The sequence below is a fragment of the Mastacembelus armatus genome, chromosome 8, assembly GCF_900324485.2.
Source record: "Mastacembelus armatus chromosome 8, fMasArm1.2, whole genome shotgun sequence".
Classification (NCBI taxonomy): domain Eukaryota; kingdom Metazoa; phylum Chordata; class Actinopteri; order Synbranchiformes; family Mastacembelidae; genus Mastacembelus; species Mastacembelus armatus.
Genome location: NC_046640.1, coordinates 18952759 through 18980034, shown reverse-complemented (window position 1 = coordinate 18980034; position 27276 = coordinate 18952759). Strand labels below are relative to the sequence as shown.

Sequence of the window (27276 nt, the reverse complement as noted above, 5' to 3'; positions counted from 1 at the left end):
CTGGCTTTGTGTGTTATGTCACTTCCATAGGTGTTAAAGCAAAAATACAAATAATGAAATAAACTATTGTTGCAAATGACTCAAATTCTCCACAGTGATTATTAGAGTAAGCTTCTTTTCATGATTACTATTATGGTGTGTCTGTGTCTGTCTGTGCCCCAAGAACATGGCTTGGGTTGGGACACCACTTAAAGCTTAGCGCCATTCCAGTTAAACACCTGTCACACACACACTATTGCATGTGCACTCACGCTGACTTGCCCACACATACACACCTGTCTGATGCATACCACACACTGTCTGTTTGTCTGTCTCACACTCAAACTTGAACATACTGTGACATGCTCAGAAATGTTGGCACTTGTGTCTGCAAGGTCACATTTCTATATTCTCTCACATGTATGCTGTTACACTTGTTTTTTGATTGCAGCCTGCAGGACTTGGAAATGAGCCTCAATGCCAGCAGCCATACTGCCAGTAGTTACTGACAGGCATTTCTGGGGATTGCAATGATTGTGTGTGCCGCTTTATGACAAAATGCAAGTCAGCTAGAGCATCATTCAGTATTTTCCGTAACTGAGTTAGGGAGTGGGGGGACCTCTGAGGTTTGGTGACATAACGGAGCAACACAAAAGCCTTGAGTGTGTCCTCATCTCATGTTCTCAGGGACATTCTTAGGTTGTGTTTGTTTCACCTTATCAACTTTTGTGTTAACTAAAACTGTTTATTAATGTATCAAAAGACATAATTTCCACATATAATAAACAGTTTCACAGTTTCATTTTCTGGTTTTATAAACGGTCATGAGTGTGAGTATTTTTTGGCTCTGAGCAGTTGATAAGGTGCAAGTGGAGACTCACCTGAGAAATAGTCACCACATAAAACAATTTGTTTTACACATTGGTAATTGGATTTGTTTCCTCCCTGTTTACAGTTTTTAGACCAGGCTTCATATTAACCTTAGAGACATAAAAATTGATTTTCTTCCTAAACAAATTCATGTTTTTCTCAAATGTCAAACTACTCATTAGCTGTTTAGTCGTAATATTTTATTCTTGTAACAGGAAACTGATTTTTCTGTTTACATTTTCATATGAGATAAATGGTGGGAACAAGGGAATAATTTATGTTATTACATTGCACTTTGATGTAACCTTCAAGCCATGGTGCAGCATCTAGGGGGTCCTCGCCTGCAGGGTGTCACATTCTCAAACCTCCCTGAAAGAACACCGAAATTCTGCCATTGTGTCATAGCTGCCTGCCCACATGCCCACTGCACTATTTATACCAGAAGAGCACAACTGCTACTATAGGTACAGTTACAGTGGGGCACTTCAAACCCCAGCTGCCTTGCCTCAACTAATAATACAATGCAATATACATGCTACCTACACACGCAGACACACACTCACACCATTGCTGCTACTTTTGGCCCTCATCATCCTCCCTCAAAGTGCTTCCTGTCTCTATCACAGTGATGAGCAGCACAAATGAGCAGCACAGTCCTGACACGCCTACCTCCCCCACCGAGCCGCCTGCCAACAAGTTCTCATACACACTCATTACATCATGACTGAGCCTGTCCTCGTCCCAGCTCCAAGTCATTATGCGCATAATCATTTGATGGGAAAGGAAAACTGCAGGATGTCTGTGTTCGCTTAACTGTGCAAAAGGTGAAAAAAACTGCAAAGAAAGTTAAGTGACAGCCATAAAGCTGAACTTCTGCTTTTCCATTGTGGACACCACATTTTTGTGCCATAGTTAGTAGGTTATATCTTAATGTGGAATTCATTGTGCACATTAAATGTAGATACATTAACAACAGAGAGAATTACTTCACAAACTGACAGCAATGCATGACTGTATTGTAGAACTGAATAACACTGGTCTTTAATAGAAATAATTAGCAGTTATATATTGAAGAGGGGACACAAAGTGTGTGCGTGCAAACAAATAATGTTTTCTATCAAAATAGTCTGTTTTGAGTTTTTCTTTGACCAACCATTTTAAAATGAATGACAGACATGCTTGAATTAGTTATTTGTTAATACTTTCGCCTGCAACCTACATTAATAAAGTCAAAATTTAAGACTGGGCAGACAGATGTTGATCCCAATAACAGCATAACAATTTTTAAAGGGAACAAAAAATATAAAATATGTATAGTAGGACTTAGAAAAAGAGACTTGAAAGTTTTATGAAGACAAGTTTTTAAAATATGCCTTAATAGACCTAATCTATTAACTACAGCACATGTTTTGGTAACTGTCAGTCATGTGCTAAGATCACACTACAGAGCACTTAAGGGTCGACAGTAGAGGACGTCCTGTTTTAGGAGTACTGTGTCCTCTCCCTTGTGCATGTTATCCCAGGACTTAAATGTCCTTAAGTCAACAATCATAACAGGAAATATGACATGTCAAACCTCTGCGAGTGTCAACACCTGGAAAGTAAAGCAGAGCTAAGCATTTTGATTAGGAAGGATAAGCTGATCCAATAAAGCACTGGGATAATAAAAATATGTAAATTCTGAATGTAAAACTAAAAATAAATCCTTTTATTTAAGAAAAGTGTGTATGGACTTTACTGAGGTGATGGGCCCTTTGAAGTAAAGTCTCACCACAAGCAGCTCAAATGACTTGACATGCAAAATATTCTTTCCAAGTAATGATCCCAAACCATTGTTTCAAGAATTGCCTTCTCATTGTACAAGAACTCTGGCATGTGTGTGTGTGCAGCATTATCACTGCTGTGTTTTATTAGCATTAGAGCACAGTGCTTAGAATGAGCCACAGTAACCTGATCCCAAAGAGAGACTGAGCTAAATGTCAGTGAGCCACCTTGAGCTTTGCACTGCTAGAGCCTGCACACCACAGCATCATGGGTCAGAGGGGAAACGCACAGTGGAACGGCTCAAACAAACACTGCAGTGTAAAGAGGGTATGAATGCAATAGACACGTTCGGGCCGATGAAGATGAATAAAGACAAACTTTAATGTCAGTGATTAGTATGTTTCCCATGTTTTACCTGTCTTATGGCGAAGTCGTGGTTATACTGTACCTGCACTGGTTAAGAGGTGAAAAAAGGTTAAAAAAAAAAAAAAGAATAAGGATAAGGCCAGTAATTTTCTAATATGAATAGTATATTAACTAATATATTATTAATTATATCAATAAATAAAATACATAAGAAATAAATATCTACTACAGTTTGTATACAATTATTTTCTAATTACAGTTCTTGTGAATTATTCATATTTTGCTCATTTAAATTTTATTTGCTTGTTCAGTCCAGTGGTTTCCACTACTCTTATTTTGTATTATTTCCTGTGTTTCCCCATAGTTAGTCTTCCTTAGCTTTAGTCTTATTATCATTGATTAATTTCACCTGTGTGTGTTTGTTCCTGGGTTTCTCCTCCCCTTTATCTCACTCCGTGTATGTGTGTATGTGTGCGTGTGTGTGTGTTTGTTATCTAGGCAATGAGGTGATGAGCCACACCTGTTCCCCATTTGCTCTTGAGGAGGAGCTCTATTTAAGACGTCGCTTTTCATCACCTCATTGTCAGGTTATATTTCTACTGTGGTGGATTAGTCATCTTGCTGCTCCAATGTGTTTCCCAGTGTTCCTAGTTTTTCCTGTGAGTTGCCACACTCACCTGAGTCACCTCAGTCTTCCCCTGGCTCTTGTGTTCCACGTCTCCTGGTTCCGGTTTCCCTGTGAGTTACCACATTTTCCTGAGTCTCCTCAAGTCTCCTCCTGGTTGCTGCGTTTCATGTCTTCTGGTTCCTGTATTCTGAGTCTCCTGCTACTCTCCCCTGTGTCTCCACAGTCTTTGCCTTGTTGCATAAAGACCTCAGTTTGAGTTTTGTCTTTAGCTTGGTGTCAATAAAGTTCTGTAACTCCAAGCTTGGGTCCAGATCTGTTTTTATCTATAGAATAAGTGACAAAGAGAGTTGATCAGTGTGTTTGTTTATGAAATAATGAATTTAAAAAACACTTAAATTAAATTGTTTGTGAAGCTTAATGATATTTTGTGAGCAGTTGTAAATACTGAAGGACATCAAAATTGTACTTATTACAGTACTTCAGTAAATCAGCTTTGTTGTCTTATGGTGATGCTGAAAACTTTCACAAGTAGAAATATAACTTCTTAAAGAAAAAATCTTTTGTGTTTGATGCCCTGAAGAAACTTTCAAAACCTTATACTTGATGTTTGGTTTATTCACTTGTTAAGTGTCCAAAGCAGTACTCTGCCATGTGCACATCAATGTCCCCTACCTCCCATTCAGAAAGTCATTATGTTGCCCCTCCTCATTGTCCTGACCATGCATGTTCCCTTATGCACACCTTATTTCCAGCTTACCAAGGCAGTAGACCCCTCAGCAGTTGTTGCCCCTCTGACAACCCCCACCCCCTGCCTATTCTTTACCACAGGGCCATCCCTGCCCACCTATTTGTGACGTCCTCGGCCAATGAGGGGTGACTGCATGGTGAGTAAGCACCAATGAGGCCACTTTTTCTTCTGTATAAAACTTTTCAGGACAGTTTGCTGGGTTGCACTTTCTGTCAGTCCAGGGCTCCGAGAGGAGAGCAACAGCCCAGAGAGAGAGAGAGGGGGCAAAGAGAGAGCAAGTGTGAACGCAGGGGGGTTGCCAGTTTTTAATCCCAATCTCACACTTCAAGAAAGTGGTGTGTGAACGTAGCTTCAATTTTTTAAGTTTCGGTATCAGGCCAACTGGGCCACCCAGACTTATGTGTTTGTGTTTTTTCTTTATTCCTTTGTTCTGAAGCCTCTCTGTTTCAGTGAGGATGGAGAACGCACACATCAAAGAGTCAGCGGACGTTCTGTCCTACTTCGGCGTCACTGAGGACACTGGCCTGTCGCCTGATCAGGTTAAGAAGAACTTGGACAAGTATGGCTTCAACGGTGAGGGCGAGAAAGGGATCGAGGACCAGAAGGGACTGTTGAGTGGAACATTTGAGAGTGGAAATAAAGTGTTAATGAATGAAGTGATTGAGGAATCACAGAATGGAGAGGTCAGCAGGAGGAACACACATGTGCTTGTTGGATTTAGCTTGGAAGAAAGAGGCAGAAACACAGAGTGTACCAGAGGTTTGACAGGATAAAGTGACAGAAACAGACACTGAGGGAAGGAATAAGAGAAGGAGAAGAAGTGAGAGGACTGATAGATGAACTGGCACAGTGTGATGTGATGCTCACTTTATTGAGCTTTAGTTAGTAAATGAGTTGAGACTGTGGTGTTGGTCTGATTAAGGAGAAACTATCTAAAATGACACAGTGTTTATGGAGCAGGTGCAGTCATGTTTCTGACAACTGCTGCTGGCATCAGTTTAGGCTGAAGATAATGTATATATTTCTATCTTGAGACTGGGTGGGAGAGTTTATTCTTGCCTTATTGAACTAACTCAGTGTCTTAGCATCCTCCAGGCCTTTTCCACAACAGACTTTAACTTATAATAGCTCAAGTAATATTAATGAAAGGTTTATTCCAGTGTCACAGTAAGCTATGGATGTGGAGCTGGACCACAGGGAATAGAACCATCATTAAATATACCCATGCATTTCTTCCTATGGCAAGTTAAAACATTTAATAAATTCATGTTTAGCTGCAGCGCCTTCCACACAGCCAAGTGTAGGAGGTTCTTTATGAGCAATCACACTGGGTAAGCTTTTACTTTAGTATATCAGGCTTAATCAGGTGGCAAAGACTATTTGGAGTCTAGCATCTCAGCTGACAAATGGATGTTGACAGAGTAACAGCAAACTGGAATAGCAGAGTAATTAAGGGTCACTGTAAAGGTCAGTTACTAAAGACACTATATTCCTTTCAGAAACCAGCAGCAGGACAAGGTGGCCCTGAACTCACCAGCTGCTACTAGCATTAATGTTTCTGTGATGTAATGCTCAATATATTAAGCTTTAATTAGTAAATGAGTCAAAAGATTTAGTTGCAATTATAAATATTAGTAATTGTGGTGTGCAGCTATGCTTTTTTTGTAATTTCTGTCTCTCTCTACCCACAGAGCTGCCAGCAGAGGAGGGTGAGTCCACGTTAAGCCTCGAACACCTGCTTGTTGCATGTTCTGTTAATTAGACATGTCAAAATCTTTTCATTTTGTGCCACCCAGACACACCTGTTCCCCTCACTTCCTGTGATGACAGGTCACACAGTTGTTTTACACCTCTCAGTCTGTCCACCAGTGTGCCACAGACATGGAGATTATTATATCGAACCACAGACAACTCAAGAAATCAGCTGATCCAAGTCCTCAGATTCTCTGCCTTCCAGCGGCAGCCTGACGTATACAACACCAGCTAAACACAAACTAGTCTTTCTGTTAGGCCTGTCTGCATCTGTGCCAGTGGTTTTCCAGGTGTTAGTCAGCTACAATTCAACAATGCTGGATTGCACCTGGTGGTATGATTTCATTTAGAGACCAGATATTAAAAAATAAGTTGTCTGCAAAGTAGCTGAAGCAAAGTCAACCATCAAATATGTATTCTTGGTTTTTGTGGTGTTATTCTGCATTTTCTACTTACAGTAACATTTGTTGGTTTATCAGTCTCACATTGAAATGATCTACTAATCTATCAGATTGACGTTTACTAACATTTTAACCTTTCACCAGGTAGATAAATACATTAGTAAACAATATATATATGAGCACACATTCTTTAATACTGTACATAATTGTATGTATTTTCTTTTTAACAGGAAAGAGTATCTGGGAGTTGGTGGTGGAACAGTTTGAGGACCTGTTGGTCAGAATCTTACTGCTGGCTGCCTGCATCTCTTTTGTGAGTGTGTTTGCTTTTCCCTTTACATGACATGTTGTCTTTGCAGTACTCAATGTTCCACAGAACATGATCAGAAACTGAGCACTGAATATTAAGGGGAAAAAAAGGCAAAAGCAAAGAGATAATAAAAAATAAATAAAATTAAAAAAATAATAAATATTTATTCAGATCTTCTGAATTATTTCTCAGAGCTGTTGTTGATCAGTGTGCAATGGGTTTGTTCAGAGAATCAGTTTCTGATTTGTACTATTCTTCAATTACCCTCCAATCCGCTGCCTAATTTTAGAATATGCCACAAGATGAGAGATGGACAGGAAGTGAAGCTTAAAAATCCTTAAATTAGAAACACAACCACTAGTTTTTGTCAGAATTATAACATAGCAGATCGTACTACCATGCCATCCACAACAAGCTCCATCACTGATGCTTCAAGTTTCTCTTGGATATTAATACAATGTTTGACTAAATCTGAAATCAGGTACTGCCAACCCTGAAATAGCTGCTTGAGAGGAAAGAAAGTCATATATTATCTGCTCAAAGTTGCACTTGGATAGATATACATCAGTTGTTGTACATGAGGACCTGAACGTAAAACAATCTCTTACTGTTAATTAACAAACAGACCTAGTTTGAAGAAAATTGGTGATGGCAGAAATCAATGATGGGGAGCAATAAGGAAACTGACAGCGAACGCCCTTCAGGCCTCAGCAATGAGCAGCATCATCTATACGCACACATCACACACTCAAGTCGACCAACGCAGCGTGTACCTCATCGGGTTATTGAATTACATTTAGACCCTTGTCCTCACTCTCATTTACAGAAGGAATCCCTCTCTCCCGCCCCTCCCTCTGGCTACCTCCAAAACCGTTTTGTGGAGAGCAGGCTGAACACATTGTCTTAATCCTCAATCTCTGCCCTCTGGCCTCCCTGTACAGCTGTCACTATGGCCTTAGAAGGTCTGACCACTGTGTGTGTGAAATAGGGAGAGCAAGAACAAAGAGAAACAGAAGAGAGTGACGGTGTGTGTGCACATATGCATGGCAGGAACTTTATTTTAAGAAAGTCTCAAGCCAGGACGAGAAACTGTATCCTTGGACAAAGGTCAGTGATGGAAGGAACGAGGGATGGCAGCAGGAGAGAGTGAGAGACAAAGAGAAGGCTGAAGGGGGGAGTCAGGGATTGGGTTGCACAGTTGCATTGTTTGTTACAATGACAAATGAGAGCAAAAGATTCAGAGTCATATATGGTTTCTAAAAGAGAGAACACTAAATACTGCAAATACATGGTCATCCTATTCATACACACAGGAATGTCCTCCCACTGCAAGGTGCTGACAGGCTCGGACTCTCATTCTGGAGATCGATTGTGTCTTTGAAGAGAAGCACAGTGAAGACAGACAAGAGAGTGAGCAATAAGGCCTATTTTTGGATAAGGGTGAGAAAAGATGAGATAAAAAGCAGACAAATGAAAAACATGGTTGGTGATGAGCAAAAACCTCGATGCAACTGGAGAAGGATGTGGTGGGATGACACTTAGCTTCCCTCTTGTTAACTCTGTGCTCCGCTGCCCTGCAACTAATCTGTGTCAATGTCAACACGAAGCCTTTCCGAAACAGACCTGTGTTAGTGACATGGGACTCCTGCTCACAGGGCCACACACGTGTTAGACTATAGATCTGGAAAAGAGTCACATGCAGAAGAAAAGCTTCACACACAGGATGATGTAAGTTACAACAACAACAAAGTGAAATGTCACTCGATCCTTTAATGATACTTAACTGTCATAAATAGCTCCTCACCGTGACTATATTGTTTTATTGCCATCAAGCTGTATCATGTTGACTAACAGGTGCAATAATGTATTAATATAACTCAAAATGTACGTCAGTGTCATTTAAGAGTAACGTCTCCCTTGGATCATTCCAGTGAAGCACTGGGAGAATTTGGGGAAAACATTTTATGATAAAAGATGCTGTCAAATCTACACTATTGCAGTATGACACCATATAATTTTGAATGTGATTTGAATATTTAACAGACCTGTAACTAACAACATTTTTTTTCAAGTAACACATTTCAGAAAATGTCCATCACAAGTTCAAAGAACCCAAAACTAATACGTTTTTTTAAAAATTATTTTACCTGAGATCATAGTGGCTCTGTGGGATCATGCTTCATCTAACTCATGAACATTAATAACATAAATGACAATTGCCTTTAAGCAATTAATTTAATGCAGAGTGAAAAAATCAGTGATCCAAAACCAAAAAACATTTTAGTGTTTGATTCGTTCACCAAAGAGAAGCAGTAAGTTGGAATATAAGGATTAAAGACTGGCTTTCATCAGACTTCACAGGGAAACAAAATGTAAGTGACCTTTTCGTTTTCGTTCTGTCTCTCTCAGGTACTGGCTTGGTTTGAGGAAGGTGAGGAAACTGTCACTGCCTTTGTTGAGCCCTTTGTCATCCTCCTCATCCTCATCGCGAATGCTGTCGTTGGAGTGTGGCAGGTCAATGAACACACACACACATACACAGAGGAACAATTGCAATCACAAGGGCACATACAATACCTGCCCCCGAAAACGGTCTTTTACACACACCTAAATAGATTCCTTTACTTAGCAACAGTCACACACGATAAATCACACACATCTGACAGCCCGTTCAGTTCTCAGTCCGTGTCCTTTACATTACTTCCAGAGCAGTTCAAGGAAAGCCAGAATGAGAGACATAACGTCAGCATGAGGTGAAAAGGTAAAAGGTTAAGCCAATGGGGCGAGTGGATCCATGAGGGGATAGAGAGGAGAAGGTGTTGGACTGAAACCTGTTCTGCCCTGGAGGCTCAAAATGCAGTCTGCTTCATTAATGTCCACACTGTGCAATCCACAGTAAAAATACAGAGAGACGATCGGGTTACCATCACGGCCAGTGTGTGTTTGTGTGTTTGTGTGATAGTGTGATAGCAGGGTTCATATCAACACTGTGGGAGTCATTTGGAAACTATGCACAAGAATTCACACGTGGGGAGTATGAAGGAGAATGGAGGGGTGGTTGGCTGGCACAAGTTGGGCTTTACACTTTGAGGCGATCGAGGGCAGCCTTGGAAGAAACCACAGCCTGAAATCAGCATCATTGTCTGACTTGTCTGAAGCTGTTGTTGAGCTTGAAGCTGCTCTGACAAACATCTCATGGTGCAAAAACGTGGAGAAACATGACCTCAAACATGACCACTTCGAAAGAAGCTGCACAGACTTAAGGTCATTCAATTTCCCAGTCAAAGAAAATGCCAAAGATGATACTGAATTGCATTATGGGAAATGTGGGACCCCAGATTTTTTAATTTTGACTTGTACAGGAACCAAAAATTAGCGTATGGTTTTGTGTATCATTTGTTTTTCTTTATTTTAAACTGTCTCTCAAAAGTATAGCGATGCCTCCTCTGTAGCTTTTCTATCTGGTCTGTCTTGTAAGACGTGTCACAAGTTTAAAGATGCACAATAAGCAGTTGACACACTGACATAATTTGTCTAAGGCTGGTGCAATCAGAGAGGTGATGGGACCAAAATCACCTTATGTTTGGTTTTGTTTGTGTTTTTGCAACAGGAGCGCAATGCAGAAAGTGCCATAGAGGCTCTCAAGGAGTACGAGCCAGAGATGGGGAAAGTTTATCGGGCGGACAGGAAGAGCGTGCAGAGAATCAAGGCCAGAGAGATTGTTCCTGGTGATGTGGTGGAGGTTTCTGGTAAGACTCCTATTCCTGGAGGGTTTTTCTGTCACTGCTGTGCCTGCTTCCTTTATTCAAAGTCCACTCACCCACTGCAAACACAAGAGGCACAATTATGATCACCCTTGACGAACATAAGTCTCAGCTCCAGTTTATAGCAGGCTAAAATAAGGATGCGGCACAGGAAACCCTGGAACTATCCTGCGTTATGAAATCTTTGGTGTTCTGTCATCTGTACAACTTTAAAATGATAATGTGATAATGACTCCTAGTTTGAAATAAAATCAAATCACTGATAACTTTTGCCATGTTCCATGTCCTCCGCCCGATCTCTGAACCCCAACATAGTTAGTGAAACACTGTTCACTGATATACTTGGGGGGTAGAAAAAGTGCGGTGCACGTGTATGTTGGAGTCAGTAATGTCCTTGAGAATGAACGTGGGCCCTTTTAAGGCAGCCACAGAGAAAGGGGGTGGGGAGAGGGTGACTGAAGGAACTTTCTGTGAGAAGAAAAAAACAAGCCTGAGTATAAATACACTCAATATCGACTCTCTCCTCTGTCTCTCCCTCTCCCTCTGTTTGCTGTACACCTGTTCTTTTCATTTCATGATCTCCCCAAGGTCTCCCTCTCCCTCTTACTGACTGTGCTATCAGTTTTCAACAACACTATACAACCAGACTGCTAAAACCAGTCAACCCCACCGCCCTCCTCCATCCCTCCATCCAGCTGTAATGCTGCATTCAAACTGATATGAAGTAATTTGTATTATAATCCTGCATAAAAGTAAAGACACTTAAGGTGAAAAGGTTAGACCAAATATTCTGAATTTTATTAAATTATTTTTGTGTTTGCATCTAGTTGGAGACAAAGTGCCAGCTGACATCAGAATCATTTCCATCAAGTCTACAACCCTGCGTGTGGACCAGTCCATTCTTACTGGTAGGTGATACATCTCAGACACAGACAACAAACAGCATCTTTTTGATTTGGACCTAATAATCCTACTTCACAGGTGAGTCTGTCAGTGTGATCAAGCACACTGATCCTGTCCCAGACCCCCGGGCTGTCAACCAGGACAAAAAGAACATGCTATTCTCTGTGAGTCTTTCTCCTGCTTCTCCTGTTTATTTTCACAGCCAAGTTCACTTTTTTTCACACCAGAGATTTTCACTTGTTAAGGCAGGAAAGCACAAGTGTAACTAATAACATTGATGATGGCTCGAGTCCATTTAGATGTGCTACTATGTCATGCCAGTACGTTTACATCCACCTAAATGAAAATATCACCACAATCATTAGGATTCATCTTCCAGGGACCATTAGTGCATTTACAGCATTTTGTGGAAGCCAGTGACATTTGTGTGTCCTTTTTCATAAAACTGATCAGGGCACCAATATTGCTGCTGGAAAAGCCACTGGAATTGTTGTTGCAACCGGTGTGTCGACTGAGATCGGTAAGATTCGTGACCAGATGGCTGCCACTGAGCAGGAGAAGACCCCTCTGCAGCAGAAACTGGATGAGTTTGGAGAGCAGCTCTCCAAGGTGGGTGAAGCACAGACATAAAACCTTTCTGCAGCTGCCTCATCACTGTGGCATTTGTAACATATACATAATACTCCTTTAATTGACTTCAAATAGACAAATGATATATCAAAACTACACCAAAGTCATGTGATTCAAATCTCTGTGACTGTCCTCCAGGTCATCTCCCTCATTTGTGTGGCTGTCTGGATAATCAACATTGGCCATTTCAATGACCCTGTCCATGGAGGCTCCTGGATCCGTGGTGCTATCTACTATTTCAAGATTGCTGTGGCTCTGGCTGTGGCTGCCATCCCTGAAGGTAAACCCCAGGGATTAACTTTCATTTGGTTGCCCAGGAAGATTATCATATTTAAGATTCATCGGATGTAGCTCAGCTATATGACGCTGCAGTTCTCAAAGCATTCAAATTTAAATTAAGGCCATTGGATTATGTTTAATATTTACAATATTATACCATGCTTAAAAAGTTTAACATCATTCTTGATATTCTCAAGGTCTGATCTGTGTGTTTCATGGTCGCACTGGTCAAAGAATAAACGTTTGACAGAAAACCTGCCACCTTAGAATTTGATTATTATGGCTCTTTTTTGTCAGTACTTCCCAGTGGTACACAGTATATAACCATAACTGTTAATGATAGAAATATTTAGATTAATGTGCCCTAGTTAATGTTTTCTTATTACTTTTTAAGACCTATGATTAGACCCCTACCCTGTTTATGTCTAATGAATGGGATTGATTACTTTTTCTGGAACAAAAACAGTCTCAGACGAGGAGATGCTTACAGTCCCTCCGTCACACCACAGGCAGCAACAAACTCTGCCAATGCACATCAGAGACCAGAGTCTGATCATGCCAAAAGGACATCATCATCTACAAACAGCGATGTCACTGTAATGTCATTAAAACTGGACACTCTCCAGACCTTCTCCACAACATTGTCGCAGTTGATTTTGCCAAGAATCTGACTCAGAGTGCGGAAGGACTGCTTGGCTCACAGGAGCCCCCTTCCACACAAGAATCTTTGGAGAACACAGTAGTCTGGGTGTGCTCCAACTATTGTTACCCCGCCAGCAGACCAAGCCCCTAAAGTCCAGGTGGTTTTAAACAGAAAAGGGAAATTATTCTTTGCTTTTTACCAGAAGTGATATGCCAATCGTGCAGCCACTTTTTCCTTTATTTCCTTAATAATTGTGGAAATGTTTAGCACTTAACATCTCCTCTGTGAAGTTCATTCAGCATTCATGCATCTGTCCATTAGGTCTCCCTGCTGTCATCACCACTTGCCTTGCTCTGGGAACACGACGTATGGCCAAGAAGAATGCCATTGTCAGAAGTCTGCCCTCTGTGGAGACCCTGGGCTGCACCTCAGTCATCTGCTCTGATAAGACTGGTACTCTCACCACCAATCAGATGTGTGTAACTAAGGTGGGTTCATACATACTGCTCTACTTACATCAATCCAGAAAGTCTGCTTGAAACTAAAAAGGGGAGAAGATGGGACAGAAACATGTTGCATCTTGTGTCATGTTTTCATGCAGATGTTCATCATTGATAAAGTAGAAGGTGACACCGTTTCCCTCGGTCAGTTCGACATCTCAGGCTCAAAGTACACCCCTGAAGGAGAAGTGTAAGTGTCAAAAGGAGTAAAGCAATAACCTTTTATTGAAAAACAATATCTTCACTACTTAATGTTCTGACTACATCATTTTTTAACCAGTACAAAAAATGGTGCACTGTTAAAGTGTGGACAGTATGATGGACTGGTTGAGCTGGCTACCATCTGTGCTCTGTGCAATGACTCTTCTCTGGACTACAACGAGGTCTGTGGAGAACTCAGAATATTTGTGTTCATGACATTTATGTTCACATGTAACAGACTGCTCAGAGACTAGTTTACACTCATCTCTCTCTCTCTCTCTGTCTCTGTCTCTGTCCATGATGCAGTCCAAGGGTATTTATGAGAAAGTGGGTGAAGCCACTGAAACAGCATTGTGCTGTTTGGTGGAGAAGATGAACGTGTTCAACACGGAAGTGCGAGGCCTGTCCAAGGTGGAAAGGGCAAATGCGTGTTGTGCTGTAAGTCCACAAAAGATTTCTGTTTTCAGCTGCAGCAGGAAGGTTTTTTTCAGCAAAAGAGCTTTAAAAAAACACTGTACACTACCTGCTCAGCACCAAACAAACTGAGTTTATGTTTTTCTTTTACTTTTCCAACAGGTGATTAAGCAGCTGATGAGGAAGGAGTTCACCCTAGAGTTTTCCAGAGACAGGAAGTCCATGTCAGTCTACTGCTCTCCAGCCAAGTCGGCCAAAGCTCCTGTGGGAAGCAAGATGTTTGTCAAAGTGAGTGTGACACAGGACACAAAAACGAATCAAATGTAAACCCCAGAAGAAGCATTGTAATAAATAAAATGACAACATAAAAGGAGTTAAATATCTGTTCAACAAACACAAGCCAATGGTTGCTATTACTGCATCGTCAGGGTGCTCCAGAGGGTGTCATTGACCGGTGTGCATACATCCGTGTGGGCACCACCCGTCTACCACTGACTGGCCCGGTCAAAGATCACATCATGTCAGTCATCAAGGAATGGGGCACTGGGCGCGACACCCTCCGCTGTTTGGCACTGGCCACCTGTGACAGCCCTATGAGGAAGGAGGAGATGAACCTGGAGGACTCAACCAAGTTTGCACAGTATGAGGTGGGAGACTGAGGACAGAAATATTAAGACAGAAACAACAGACACTACAGAGATGCTGTAGAAATACAGTGTCACTAGACCAATGGTGTATTCATAGTTTAAAAATAAATAAAAGCAGAGAAATATTTGTCTCCAAAGGACATTAAACCTTTTACTTTCTTATCGCCAGACTGATCTGACCTTTGTGGGCTGTGTTGGCATGCTCGACCCTCCTCGTAAGGAAGTGATGGGCTCCATCGAGCTGTGCAAGGCCGCTGGCATCCGTGTCATCATGATTACTGGTCAGTATATGCATGTCTTTGTATAAGAAATGCCTGAGCAGAAAAAAAACACTTCATCCCCAAACATCATTTTTATACCCTCCAGGTGACAACAAAGGCACAGCGGTGGCCATCTGCCGTCGGATTGGCATCTTCAGTGAGGATGAGGATGTCACTGGAAAGGCCTTCACCGGTCGTGAGTTTGATGACCTTGCACCCTATGATCAGAAGAACGCTGTACAAAAAGCTTGCTGCTTTGCCAGAGTGGAACCATCTCACAAGTCTAAGATCGTTGAGTACCTGCAGAGCTTTGATGAGATCACTGCCATGGTGAGTGGAACGAAAGAGCATTTGATGTGTTAAAGAGCTGCAATGAAATAATTTGAGTTGAACAATAAGACAGTCAAATATGATAACCCAGGCTAATACATCATACCTTTCCATTGTTCCCTCTACCTTTCACTAAGACTGGTGATGGAGTGAACGATGCCCCCGCCTTGAAGAAGGCAGAGATTGGCATCGCCATGGGCTCTGGCACTGCCGTTGCCAAGTCAGCCTCTGAGATGGTCCTGGCTGACGACAACTTCTCTTCCATTGTGTCTGCTGTAGAGGAGGGCAGAGCCATTTACAACAACATGAAGCAGTTCATCCGTTACCTCATCTCCTCCAATGTAGGCGAGGTTGTCTGGTGGGTACATTATTCTACTCCTCCGTGACCCCTTTCCCAGACACAAGACAAGGCACTAAGAAAGGGATTTCCTGTCTTCCTCTCACTCCAGTATCTTCCTGACCGCTGCCCTGGGTCTGCCTGAGGCTCTGATCCCTGTCCAGCTGCTGTGGGTCAACCTTGTGACTGACGGTCTGCCTGCCACCGCACTGGGTTTCAACCCTCCTGACCTGGATATCATGGGCAAAGCCCCCCGCTCCCCAAAAGAGCCCCTCATCTCTGGCTGGCTCTTCTTCAGATATTTGGCCATTGGAGGTACACACATTATATTCTCATTCACTGTTTTCATGCAGTATCATCCATTTAAACATCTGAAGACAGAAACATGTTTTCATACTAAATATTACTTGTTTTAACTTTTTTCCAGTTGAAATCGTCCAGATACTCTGCATTAAAACCATAATTATATCTTTCAGGTTATGTTGGTGCTGCAACTGTTGCAGCAGCTGCCTGGTGGTTCCTGTACAGTGATGATGGCCCCATGGTTACCTTCTATCAGCTGGTTAGTGTCAATAGCTGTAACTGCAAGCTACAAATGAAAAAAACTTCACATCTCACAGAGGGACCTTCCAGGTTCAAGTGAAGGAAATAGCATTCTGTTTTCATCTTCCCCATCAGTCGCACTTCATGCAGTGCAGTGAGGACAACGAGGATTTTGCTGGGGTTAACTGTGAGGTGTTTGAATCTGCTCCTCCAATGACCATGGCTCTGTCTGTGCTCGTCACCATCGAGATGTGCAACGCTCTGAACAGGTCTGACTGCACTGACAACTCAAAGGGCATTGTGGGTACTTTCATCTACACACAATCCTTGACATTGTTAATGAAACTAGATTACTTCTTGCCAGTGGGTAAGATGCAATTAAATGCATATACTCAAGGACTGTGAGTAAAAATGTGAAGTACTTTGACTTAGTAGTTCCATTTAATGCTACTTAATACTTCTATTACACTACAAGTCAGTGTGTAATGTTGTATTTTTATTCCACTGTATTTATGTCTGATATAGTTACCAGGTATTTTTACTTAAGTATTACCTTTAGTTTTGTACGTTGTCACTTTTAACACTGTGATGTTGCTACTCTTCACTGAACATTGTCAAACTTTGAACTTTCTGGATGTTTATATCAACATTCACCATTTAATTTGCATTTTCCAGACAGTCTATACATGCATTAAATTAAATAAAAATAAAATGTTAATACTGGAGCTTTAATTGTTATATGAACAGAGTGAATAAAGTTAAAAACTATGCAGAGAAGTGCAAATTACACTGACATTAAGCTGGTGTATATTGCCACTTTATTTTTTTTCCTCACAAATGTATTTTCATGTGTTCACCTCTTCATCCGTGTGTCCCTCCTCCTTCCTCCCCTCAGCTTGTCTGAGAACCAGTCCCTGGTGCGTATGCCCCCCTGGAGTAATGGCTGGCTGGTGGCTGCCATGAGCCTCTCCATGTCCCTTCACTTCATGATCATCTATATCGACCCCCTGCCTGTGAGTCTGACCTCCTGCACCACAGCCCTCTTCTCCAAATCAAAACATCCTTCTCCCTGACACTGCCTCGCAAACCCCCATGTTCTCTCTCATGTCTACATTGCTTATGGCTTAATACTCACAGATACCACACTGTTTGTTGTCCAACAGAGATGATGTTTAGCCTTAACACAACCAACCAGCTGTTTGGCAGCTGTGAAGTCCTGGAATGATGTGACAAAATAACCTTCAGATGTTTGATTATTTCTGTGTGCTGTGGCTCTAACAGATCTGTAACAGCAATCGAGGTTATAATTCAAGCAATAATATTTTTCTGATCAGTATGTAACAGTTACATATCAACAAGAGTTCATTTTTATTGGAAACATTTGATGTACATTTATTTAATTTGTAAAATGATTTTATTTTCCAATTTCCTTTTCAGTGTCAAATAACTGGTCTATGGCTGAATGAATCAAAACAGAAGGCCTGTTTGTTTGGCTGTTCTAACACAGAGCTGCTCTCGTCCACAGATGATCTTCAAACTCACTCACTTGAATGTGGAGCAGTGGCTGATAGTGCTGAAACTCTCTTTCCCAGTTATCCTGCTCGATGAGCTTCTCAAGTTTGTGGCTCGCACATATCTAGAGGGTAAGTTAAACATCTGACTCATTTAACACATATGTTCAGAGGGTGTGTGACAGATGTTGCCTGGGCAGTACTGTATGCTTAAGAAACACAAGGCCCCGTGTATTAAATACATAGGTTAAGATATGATTATCAAGTAATCTGGTATATAAACACAATGCACAAAAGAAGAGAATACTACAATCACTGTATCAATACCTGATCTGAGATTTGATCTTTATATGCACCAGAAAGAACAAAATATGTAAAAATGTGTTCACACACTCCTGTTCAGACCCAGAGCTACTTTAAAAACATACATACACATTTTAAGAATACATGTTTTATCCTCTTTAACAATTTAGTCTGAATTTCTGTCACTTTTCAATAATTGATTAATTAAATGTTAGAATAAATTACTTCCTGATAAAGTTTCTTTTAACTCTTAACCCTTTTCCCCTCTTTTCTGATTCCTGACACTGTTTTAATTCTTTCCCACCTTCTATCCTAATTTTTTGTTTTCCTTCATGACATTTATCTAATGTTCCTTTGCCTGGATCCTCTCTTTCACGTTCCCTTTGACAATCCAGCCTAAACCTGTTCCCCCTTTCTCCATGCCCCTGTAACAAAACAAGGTATTCCCCTGACTCATGCTAAAAAGGTTGAAGCATTCTGCACATGCACGTTTTTAAAGTTTCATGCTGGTGTTATACATGTTTAAGTTACTCTCGTTCAGTTTGTTTTTCTGAACTAATCAGTTGTCTCTGTGACTGTAGCTGTGGTCAGTTTTGCTGTGAATCTGTCATGAACTGCCAGTAAAAATCCTCCAGTTGGTCTCAGCATGAGAAACCTAAAAATGCTATTTAAGCTATTATTTAATTAATCTGTTGAGCAGCTAAAAGTAGAAATAGAAAAATGCAGGTAAGCATGTTTAGAGTGTTGCTACTTTGACTATGCATTTACTACAACCTGACTAATATTTTGCATTTTGCCAAGATCAAAATAAAACATAACCAAAATGTTTGTGGGTGATGTTGGATTATTTCTCAGACTTTGTAGCTGCTGCTGTGATTATGAAAAAGAAGCCAAGCAGCCAGCATGATCTTTAGTCTGGAAGATAAAGAAAAAAAAAAAAACTGAACTCCACAACCAAATCACTTTAGCTAGAATCTAAATGTGGGGAAATAAATTAGCATGTGATAACAGACCAGTCTTCTTTTTATGTACATAAATACAAAAAGACAGCAGCAGCCTAGAAATTCACCATAGCCATCCAGGATTTTTTTATTTGTAATTATGTGCAGCACTTTTTCTTGGCTCTGCTGCCTGGAAACTGCTAAGAGCCAAGAAAGAGTCCTGCACATAATTACGAATAAAAAAACACTAATTATATTTCCACAATGTTATGTACTGATTAAACTAACTAACCACAATCTGTCAGTTACTGAGCATTAGAGGTGCTGGCTTTTGGACAGATATCCTACCTGTTCAGCTTCTCAGTGGGCAGAAACAATAGTGTCGTCAGTCTTCTCACCTAACTCTTGGCAACAACACCAACTGGAGTATTTCTCAAATCCTTAAAACTAACAAACTTCTGTTTTCCTGTGCAGGGAAGGTCTAGAGACAAAGTGCAAAAGAGAGTGCCTGAAGCAGAGAGAGCACTGAGACACAGAGGATGGAGAGAAAAGGCTGAGCGCTCCCACTGAAAGAGAGCCTGCCAACAGTCACTTAACGTGATCAAAACGTCAGGTGGAATGACTACAACAGAAAACACATAAGCCATCTGAAAATACACCAAAAAGCTGCAAAATATTTTTTCTGTGTATGTACTGAAATTAATATATAGGTGAGAGTTATTAAAACTATTGTGTATTCATAAAGAATAAAGATATGTGTTTAGGAAAAATGTCAAACTCTGTCTTTAGCTTTCCGTTCAGCTTGTTGTGTATAATTTGCTGTTTAGCATAATCTCAACACATTAACAGTGGGTTAGTCACAGCAGAACATGAGAGGGATTATAATGTTAATCAGTAGATCTGATCTGACTGAAAATCAAAGACATCAGTGTTTACAAGACTTCTACATCTGTGCAGTATTAAAACCAAACTTCATCAAACTACTTTGGAGTGTTTCCTGCTGAAACATAAGCTCTTCTGTAACTACCAAATCATTGTAAATATATTATTGTAGAGTGGTCTGACTGTTGCATGTTGTATGATTAAAATTCAATAAGTATAACACATTAAATATAAATTATACTAAATTGTATTATCTTTATGTGACTCTTTGGATCTTTGTTCTATTATTAAAAGGGTTTTCACCCTTTTAAATTTTAAGAGCACATTTATTTCCATATTATCCCATTTTATATCTAAACCTATTTCATTCAATTATCTGTATAACAAATCAATATAGTTACTAGTCTTAGGAATTCATAGTAATCCTATTTGCACTGGAGCACCCCAACAACTGAGTGATTATGGCGGCACAGAGCATGACGCTGGCGGTCCGCCAGTCCGAGTCCTGTCTGCCTCTTTATGACCAAAAAAAGAAACATAAATCTGCATGGAGTTCTGAGCCCAAGGTTGAGAAACATTATCACAGTATTTGATTATGAATTGAAACAGGAATAATGAACTTTATCATCATCTTCATGTTTACTTCCTGTAGCTTCTTTCCTAATCACGATCATACATTTGTTTAGTTTAAAAAGTATTAGAGTTGTACTATGTACAGGGATAGATAACAATGCTAGTACAACAAATAAAACACACATATATAATAAAAATAACATCTGACATATTGTTAGCTGGAGAATCTATTTTGTATCACTTCAATTTTCATTATTGCACTGTGATCCAGTGTAGTTTGCACATTAATTACTAATATGATGCAAACTGTTGAGTGTTTCTCACTGGAGTCATGTCAGTTTTACATTTAATACAGAAGTAAAAAAGTTACATGTAAGACAAAGGCTGAGAAAACCTTTTCACTTGTGGTTTGGTCACTAAGCAGAAGTTTCAGTTACTGACAACAGGCCATCATGTCTGGAATAAGAAATAATGTCTCTGTTGAGGAGTCTCTCCAATGTAACTGTGCTTACAGCACCACTGTGATATGTCTAATGGCCACTTTACCATAGTGTCATATTTTGTGAGGCCATGGTTACTGGACACCTCTGGGATGTTTCAACTGGGTCTCTGTTCCTTGGTTCCAGGGTGACTTACTACTAAAGTTCATGAAGCGTCTGCGGGTGACGAACCAGCTTTACTGACGCTCTCTTCCAGGATTTCCTTGACTTGGTCCAGACTCTCAGCCTGCCGAATTAACTCCAGCTTGACCTGACAAGAAGAAGAGGATGTGAGTAAATTACCAACTTTTACTCATTTATTGTTTTTCACTGATATAGAGTATAATGTGAGAATCCTAGTAGAGTAGCCCAAAATATAAACTATTATTCTGCCAGAGTTGATAGTTTTCATTTTTTAATTCAGAATTTTTTAACACCCCCTCCATCCATTATTACTAATACTAAAGTCCAGTGATTCCTACCTGCAGTGACTGGGAGAGCTGGACAAAGTCTCTCTGTACAGTTTGGCTGGTGTCGACCTGAGAGCGCAGGCTGATCACTTGACTTCGCAGCTCCAGACACTGGTGCTGTAGGGATGCCTGACAGAGAAAACATTTATGACTTTTGATGATATCTATTGTTGGTATTAAAAAGGTCACTCTTAAGAAGCAATATTTATTTCAGTCTTAATATTGTCAATATTAGCTACCACAAACTGTCATATGTCTATAATTTTATTTACGAGTATTAAAGCAGGCTCATGATCAGAAACTGAAAAGAAATATTTCCTAGTTTCCATAACTGTGACAAATTGGAGAATACAGTAAAACAAGCAATTCATTCATTTCCTCAACTAATATTCAGAATCAGAGATTCATTTTTGACTGAGGGAAAAAACACACACACCACTTAACTACATCCAAGCATCCACTGTAAAGTTAGTGATAAAAGCAGTGAGAATTTACTTTATCATTAGTGAGGGCCTTGTTGCTGTTCTGCACATGAGAGAGCGCCACTCGCAGGGCATCAAGTTCAGTGCGGCAGGCAAGCAGCTCAGCCTGCAACTGGTCTTTCTGAGCCTGGATCCTCTCTGTCTCTGTTTTCAGACTGCACAGCTGCACTGCAGACAGTAATAAACAGCTGCATTAAGGTCATGTTAGATTCAATCACCGCAAAACATCAACAGAAACAATACTGTGATTGAAAGAGGAATAGTCTATTACAAGTTGGGTCTTGCTTTTTCAGTAATGGCAATCCATTCTATCACTTCTGATAACATTGTTCTCACCAAAGGATACCCATTAAATGGCTTAGTGGTCTAATAGTATGATTTCTTCACTCACCTTCTAAAACCTCTGATGACAGGAGATGCAAGTGTATGGAGACAGGAAGCAAGAAAAGGAAAAATTAAAAATATGTCATTGTCAAGACAGTGAGCATAGAAAAACAACAACAAAAAAAAGTAATACTATCATCAACCGACCGTACTCCTCTGTCCGAGTGTCCAGCTGCTCCCTCAGGTTCACTATCTCGATCCGAAGGCGTTCCTCACAGTGCGCCCCCTGCTGGTCAGAGTTCAACAGTGACCATACACACAACATGAGCAGGAGGGAAAGATGTATACTTCTAATAGATGGATATACTTCTAAATCCAGGTCAACAGCCAATCAGTTATAAAATTCAATGTTTGTGCCCACAAAACTAAATCTTGAGGTGTGATAAGGTTTAAATAATCTCCAGTCATATCCAAGACAATTTCCTGAACTAAACTAAGAAGGAAGGAAGTCTTCTCTAAACAGACATAAAGAGGGTTCTCAAAGGTTTCTGTTCCCTTTATGTCATGTGAAACTACTGTTTTCAAGACTCAAAGATGTGCAATATTTCACTAATTCTGCTATAATATGCCTCTTTAGAAATTGACTACCGTTTGCTTGCTGTAGCACTCACAGGGTATGTAAACCAAAAACAGTGACTGTACCTGCAGTTTTCCTGGAAACGTTGTGCTGGCGTCTGGTACCTCGTCTTCAACTTCATCTCCTTTCAGTCTGGACAGCTCGCTGCACACCTTCCTCTGAGAAAGAGACAACTCTGCCTGGACACAAAACGCTAATTTTAAAACATACTCCCACTGGACAGCTGGCAGAGAAACACCTTAATTATACTGACTTACTGCTGTTGCCTTAATCAGTGTGTGATGGATGAGTAAGTTGTTATGCACATATGTCATGTCGTTGTTTATTCTATAATGTGCTAACTATTCTTTTCACGTAAACTATCAACCCTGGCACAGTCCCACACGTGGTAGTATCTACAACATATCACTCACCAGCCGACTCTGGACTGCATTCTGTGATTGGCTAAAAGATTTCTGCAAATCCTGGAGTAGGGCCTCTGAGGTCTGGATCTGAGACTGGAGCATCGTAACCTGAACAAGCACAGCAACACAGTAACAGCCGGTTAGGTCTGCCTCTAGTCTGTGATGTGAGCTGTGCACTCTATATGGACACTGTTTGCAACTGTCTTGGTCTTTCTGCACACTCACAAGTAAATAGAGTCAAAGAAGTGTTGCTCACCTGTTTGTGTGTGTGGTTGGTCTGTGTGTCCAATTCTTTCTCCAGCTTCTCCTTTTCAGCCTGCAGACGGTTCAGCTGCCCTCGCAGCTCTGACACCTGCCAAACAACATCCCACACCCTCATTAGAACAGAAGCTTCTGGTAAGGTAATACTTTCTCAATCCATTCAAATTGCACAGGCTAGGGAGTAAGGAGTTTTATTGCTATACATTGCTGTGAATAGCAAAAAAGTTTCATCGGTTATCTCGATGTGTGATGAATGTTCTTCCTTCATAGAGAAACAAAATTTTTGCCAGTGGCTTTTGTGTCTTTATATATTATAGAGAGGACAATAATTCGACCCTAACCTGGGCATTAAGTGCATCCCAGTCACTATGCGTGACCAGTCGGTGTCCAGCCGGTGGCAGGTAAATGGCTTCAGGCACCAAAGTTCCAATGGACACCAAAGAGTCTGTGTCTTCCTGAGCGTGGGACTTTCTGGGTAGAGAAGGTGTATCTAAGGAGAAGGAGGACAACGAGGCCGAGTCGCACTGCCGCAGCGAAAAATACCCTTCTGTCGTAAGTGGAACCCCTTCTAACTCCGTCACCGCCTCAAGATCTGGTGACTGGCTGTGAGTCCTGTCTCCTGATTCTGTTGCCTCAACCTCTGCCAGGCTGGGGACTTCTGCATCCATCCTCCCTTTTCTTCCACTGATCTAACAAACAGAGGAAAACAAATGGTGGGATTGAGTCTAGAAGCCTTAGAGACATTTTTGGAAATAGATGCACATTTAAACACTGACCATATTATGTCCACTGGCTCTCCTCCAGTCCAGAGGCTGAGACTGAAGAACAGCTATCCTGGCCTCATACTGTGCTGCTGTTTCTGAAAACACAACCAGAACCAGTGAGTCCTCCAGTCAGATGAACAGTACTTTTCAAACACGCAAGGAGTTGGTCACAAACGCACACACATAGGCAAACATATACACACACATACTGACCTCTGAGAGCCTCCTGCAGAGACTGGATCTCTTGATCACATTGTTTTTGCAGCTCTGCCAGTTCCTCCTGTTTGCTCAGCTCACAGATTGTTGCCACACCCTGCCAGTGTTCGACCTGCGCTCTGCACTCGGCTAGCTGGGCTTTCAGGCTCGCCTCTGGAAATGACAAACAGAGTGTGTTGTGCCTTCATTGTAATGTTTTGAAGGCTTTTGCGTCACTAGAAATGGAGACACACAAATATATGTAACTGAGCTGAAAAGGAATCTGCATTTCTAGCAGTCAGACGACTTTTTCTTCTTTCCCTTTCGGCTGCTCCCTTCAGGGGTCACCACAGCGAATCATCTGCCTCCATTTAACCTTATCCTCTGTATCCTCCTCACCCACACCAACTATCCTCATGTCCATCAGGCAGTCAGACAAGATATGAAAATCCTAACGATAAGATCAGCAGAAATCTCATCTTATGTCACTGCTTTACATGTGTTAGTGCGAGACAACTCTAAATCATTTTAGCCATCTAAAACTACTGCATTACTCTCTCATATCCTGGTCTTTCATGACTGTGGCATCAAATCCTTTAAGTATGGCAGGTCACCCAGTTGGAATATTCTGGATTTTCACACATATTTTAATGTGCAAGAACCCATGGAAGAAAACACTTAATATCTTAAGGTTTGTGATAGGACATAACTAACTGTTTACACAGTTTAAAACACTGGGGCATTAGTGAAGAGTGGTCTTTCAATTAAATGACTCATTGTTCAGTCTATAAAACACCACAAAATCCAGGGAAACATCTTAAATTAGCTTGTTTTCTCTCACCAATTGTCCAAAATCTAAATGTGTTCAGGGAAAAGCAGGAGTTTCTTACATTTTGAGATGCTTTCCCCTGAGACTGGTTGCCACTGATTTGAATGATCTGATTACATAAATGAATTTTCTGTACTTTGAAATGCCATATGTACAGGAGGGCTCTGCAGAGCTGTAGCAAACACACTCCTCTTTACTGTTGTTGCCCAGATGGCAATCTGTCTCTGTCCCTGCCTCCTCCTGTTTGCCAACTTTACAGCAAACACATGTTCCTCCAACTTTAGCTTTCAAGGTCGTAAACACAGTCATGCAAAAGGACTTAACTTTGCCGCTGTATTATTAAAATGAGACGTAACAGGATTGTGTATAAAAAAGCATATTTAAAGATGGTGGTGAGGTGGAACTAAGTACACATAAGACAGTACTTTACTCTTAACATTTCTGTGGTTGTTATGCTTCTTTCTACTATAATTCAGAGAAATGACCAGTTTAACTTTACTGATAACGATAATAGAAAACACATGAGCATATAAACACAACAGTTATTCTGTCTGCACATTTTTGCATCAGCAATAATAATCCAGTAATTTACAACAGACAGTCTGCTGTGTTATGAGTGCTGTTGGTTTTGATTATTTACTTTTACTGAAATGACATTTACTGTTCAGCACTTCAGCAAACATGGAGGAAGTACTCGAGTCCTTTCATGCAGGAAAAGTAGAAATGCTACAGTGTAAAATACTCCTGCATTTAAAATACTACTTCAGGTCAAAAGTACAAAAGTATCAGCATCAAAATCTACTCGAAGTAACAAAAGTAAAAGTTCTGCAGAATGGCACATTTCATATCAACGTATATGAGATTATTAGATCATGAATACTGGTCACTTTAAAGTTGCAGCTGGTAAAGGTGGAGCTTGTGTCAAGTACTTATATACTTACATTTACTTATAATTCGAAGTACTTTACATACCGATGGGTATGCATGTATTATGAATTTCCCACTGGAGAATGATAAAAGTTTATGATTATACTGTAACATTATTTTGTTTTATTCATCTGAATCTCAAAAAATGATCACATACATTTTATATTATTACTTTTATGTAGGTCTGCACACTTCACCTCAGTTTAACACTGTGTTAACGTACAACATGACTTTTTAGCAGATAACTACACAGCAGCTACAGTTAACTAATGTAGTAAAAGTACAAATTAAAGCTCAAAGGCTTTAAAACTCGACTTGTTCTGTCCCAGTGGATCTTTATTTAGTTTACAGACGCTTTGAGCCCAGTTATAAACAATTCAAAGTGTTAGCTAGCGGCTAAGATGCTAACAGGCCGTTTGTCAACAGGTCTCAGTCAAACTGAAGATAATCCACAAGTTTTCCATCATATTTTCTAAAAGTCGTGTTGTTGGGCAGGTCGGTGTTTTGTTACCGGTGAAGCAGATTCAAGTTTATCGCCGTCGGTTTGTATTAGTTACCTGCGTCTTCGTTCGTGGACGCGCTCATCGTACTTTCGCCAGAAAAGCTCAGCGTGCAGGGAAACTCACACAAATCCTGCCCAGGCCATTTTCCACCGACACCAGGAGTTTGGTGTGGAAACGATCAGCGCAGTGTCAGCTTCAGGAAACCACTTTCCCCGGTCTGAAGCCTGCGGAAACACGTCAACCTCCTTCCTGCTCTCAGATGCCTTTGCATGTTTTGCCTGGAGCTCAGGGTTTGATTTGGCTGCTGTGTGAGTGGTGATTAAATACCAAGGTTTGCTTTGTGCAGCTGCTACACCCACATCCTGTCCTGTCAGCGCCGGTGACACCTGGAGCTTACAAAATACAAGATGCGAGCTCATCTTGTATTTATTGAACACACTTTGTGTTACATTTTTTGCAGATTTATTATTTTAGCACCGAAAAGCTTTTATATGTGTCCACTTGTCACATATAAACAGTTTA

General features: G+C 40.7%; 2 protein-coding genes across 8 annotated transcripts; one reads left to right on the top strand and one right to left on the bottom strand.

Annotated features, from left to right (window-relative positions):
* Positions 1-4554: 4554 nt before the first annotated feature.
* atp2a1 (ATPase sarcoplasmic/endoplasmic reticulum Ca2+ transporting 1) lies at positions 4555-20004 on the top strand. 5 transcript variants are annotated; one of them, XM_026325551.1, is made up of 26 exons: positions 4555-4690; positions 4792-4928; positions 6047-6064; positions 6739-6821; positions 9228-9332; positions 10429-10567; positions 11410-11490; positions 11564-11649; positions 11939-12094; positions 12254-12395; positions 13359-13525; positions 13639-13727; positions 13818-13920; positions 14045-14176; positions 14315-14440; positions 14581-14799; positions 14969-15080; positions 15166-15389; positions 15527-15747; positions 15839-16041; positions 16203-16288; positions 16405-16538; positions 17165-17282; positions 17795-17912; positions 18479-18523; positions 19499-20004. In XM_026325551.1, the coding sequence occupies exons 2-25, from the start codon at positions 4811-4813 to the stop codon at positions 18481-18483; spliced, it is 2985 nt and encodes a 994-aa protein (XP_026181336.1). In that variant the 5' UTR covers positions 4555-4690; positions 4792-4810; the 3' UTR covers positions 18484-18523; positions 19499-20004. The 5 variants fall into 5 exon arrangements, 4 of the variants coding, with proteins under 4 accessions (XP_026181336.1, XP_026181335.1, XP_026181333.1 ...); XR_003296727.1 differs by having other exon boundaries at positions 17795-18523; XM_026325550.1 differs by lacking the exon at positions 18479-18523.
* A 517-nt stretch (positions 20005-20521) lies between these two features.
* rabep2 (rabaptin, RAB GTPase binding effector protein 2) lies at positions 20522-27090 on the bottom strand. 3 transcript variants are annotated; one of them, XM_026325554.2, is made up of 12 exons: positions 26878-27090; positions 24514-24669; positions 24313-24395; positions 23878-24225; positions 23532-23627; positions 23285-23383; positions 22937-23050; positions 22442-22523; positions 22302-22313; positions 21924-22078; positions 21441-21557; positions 20522-21229 (listed from the first exon to the last, which is right to left on the bottom strand). In XM_026325554.2, exons 3-12 carry the CDS (start codon positions 24313-24315, stop codon positions 21125-21127), a joined length of 1131 nt encoding a protein of 376 aa, XP_026181339.1. In that variant the 5' UTR covers positions 24316-24395; positions 24514-24669; positions 26878-27090; the 3' UTR covers positions 20522-21124. The 3 variants fall into 3 exon arrangements, with proteins under 3 accessions (XP_026181339.1, XP_026181337.1, XP_026181338.1); XM_026325552.1 differs by having other exon boundaries at positions 26809-27089; XM_026325553.2 differs by having other exon boundaries at positions 22442-22520; positions 26809-27087.
* Positions 27091-27276: the final 186 nt, after the last annotated feature.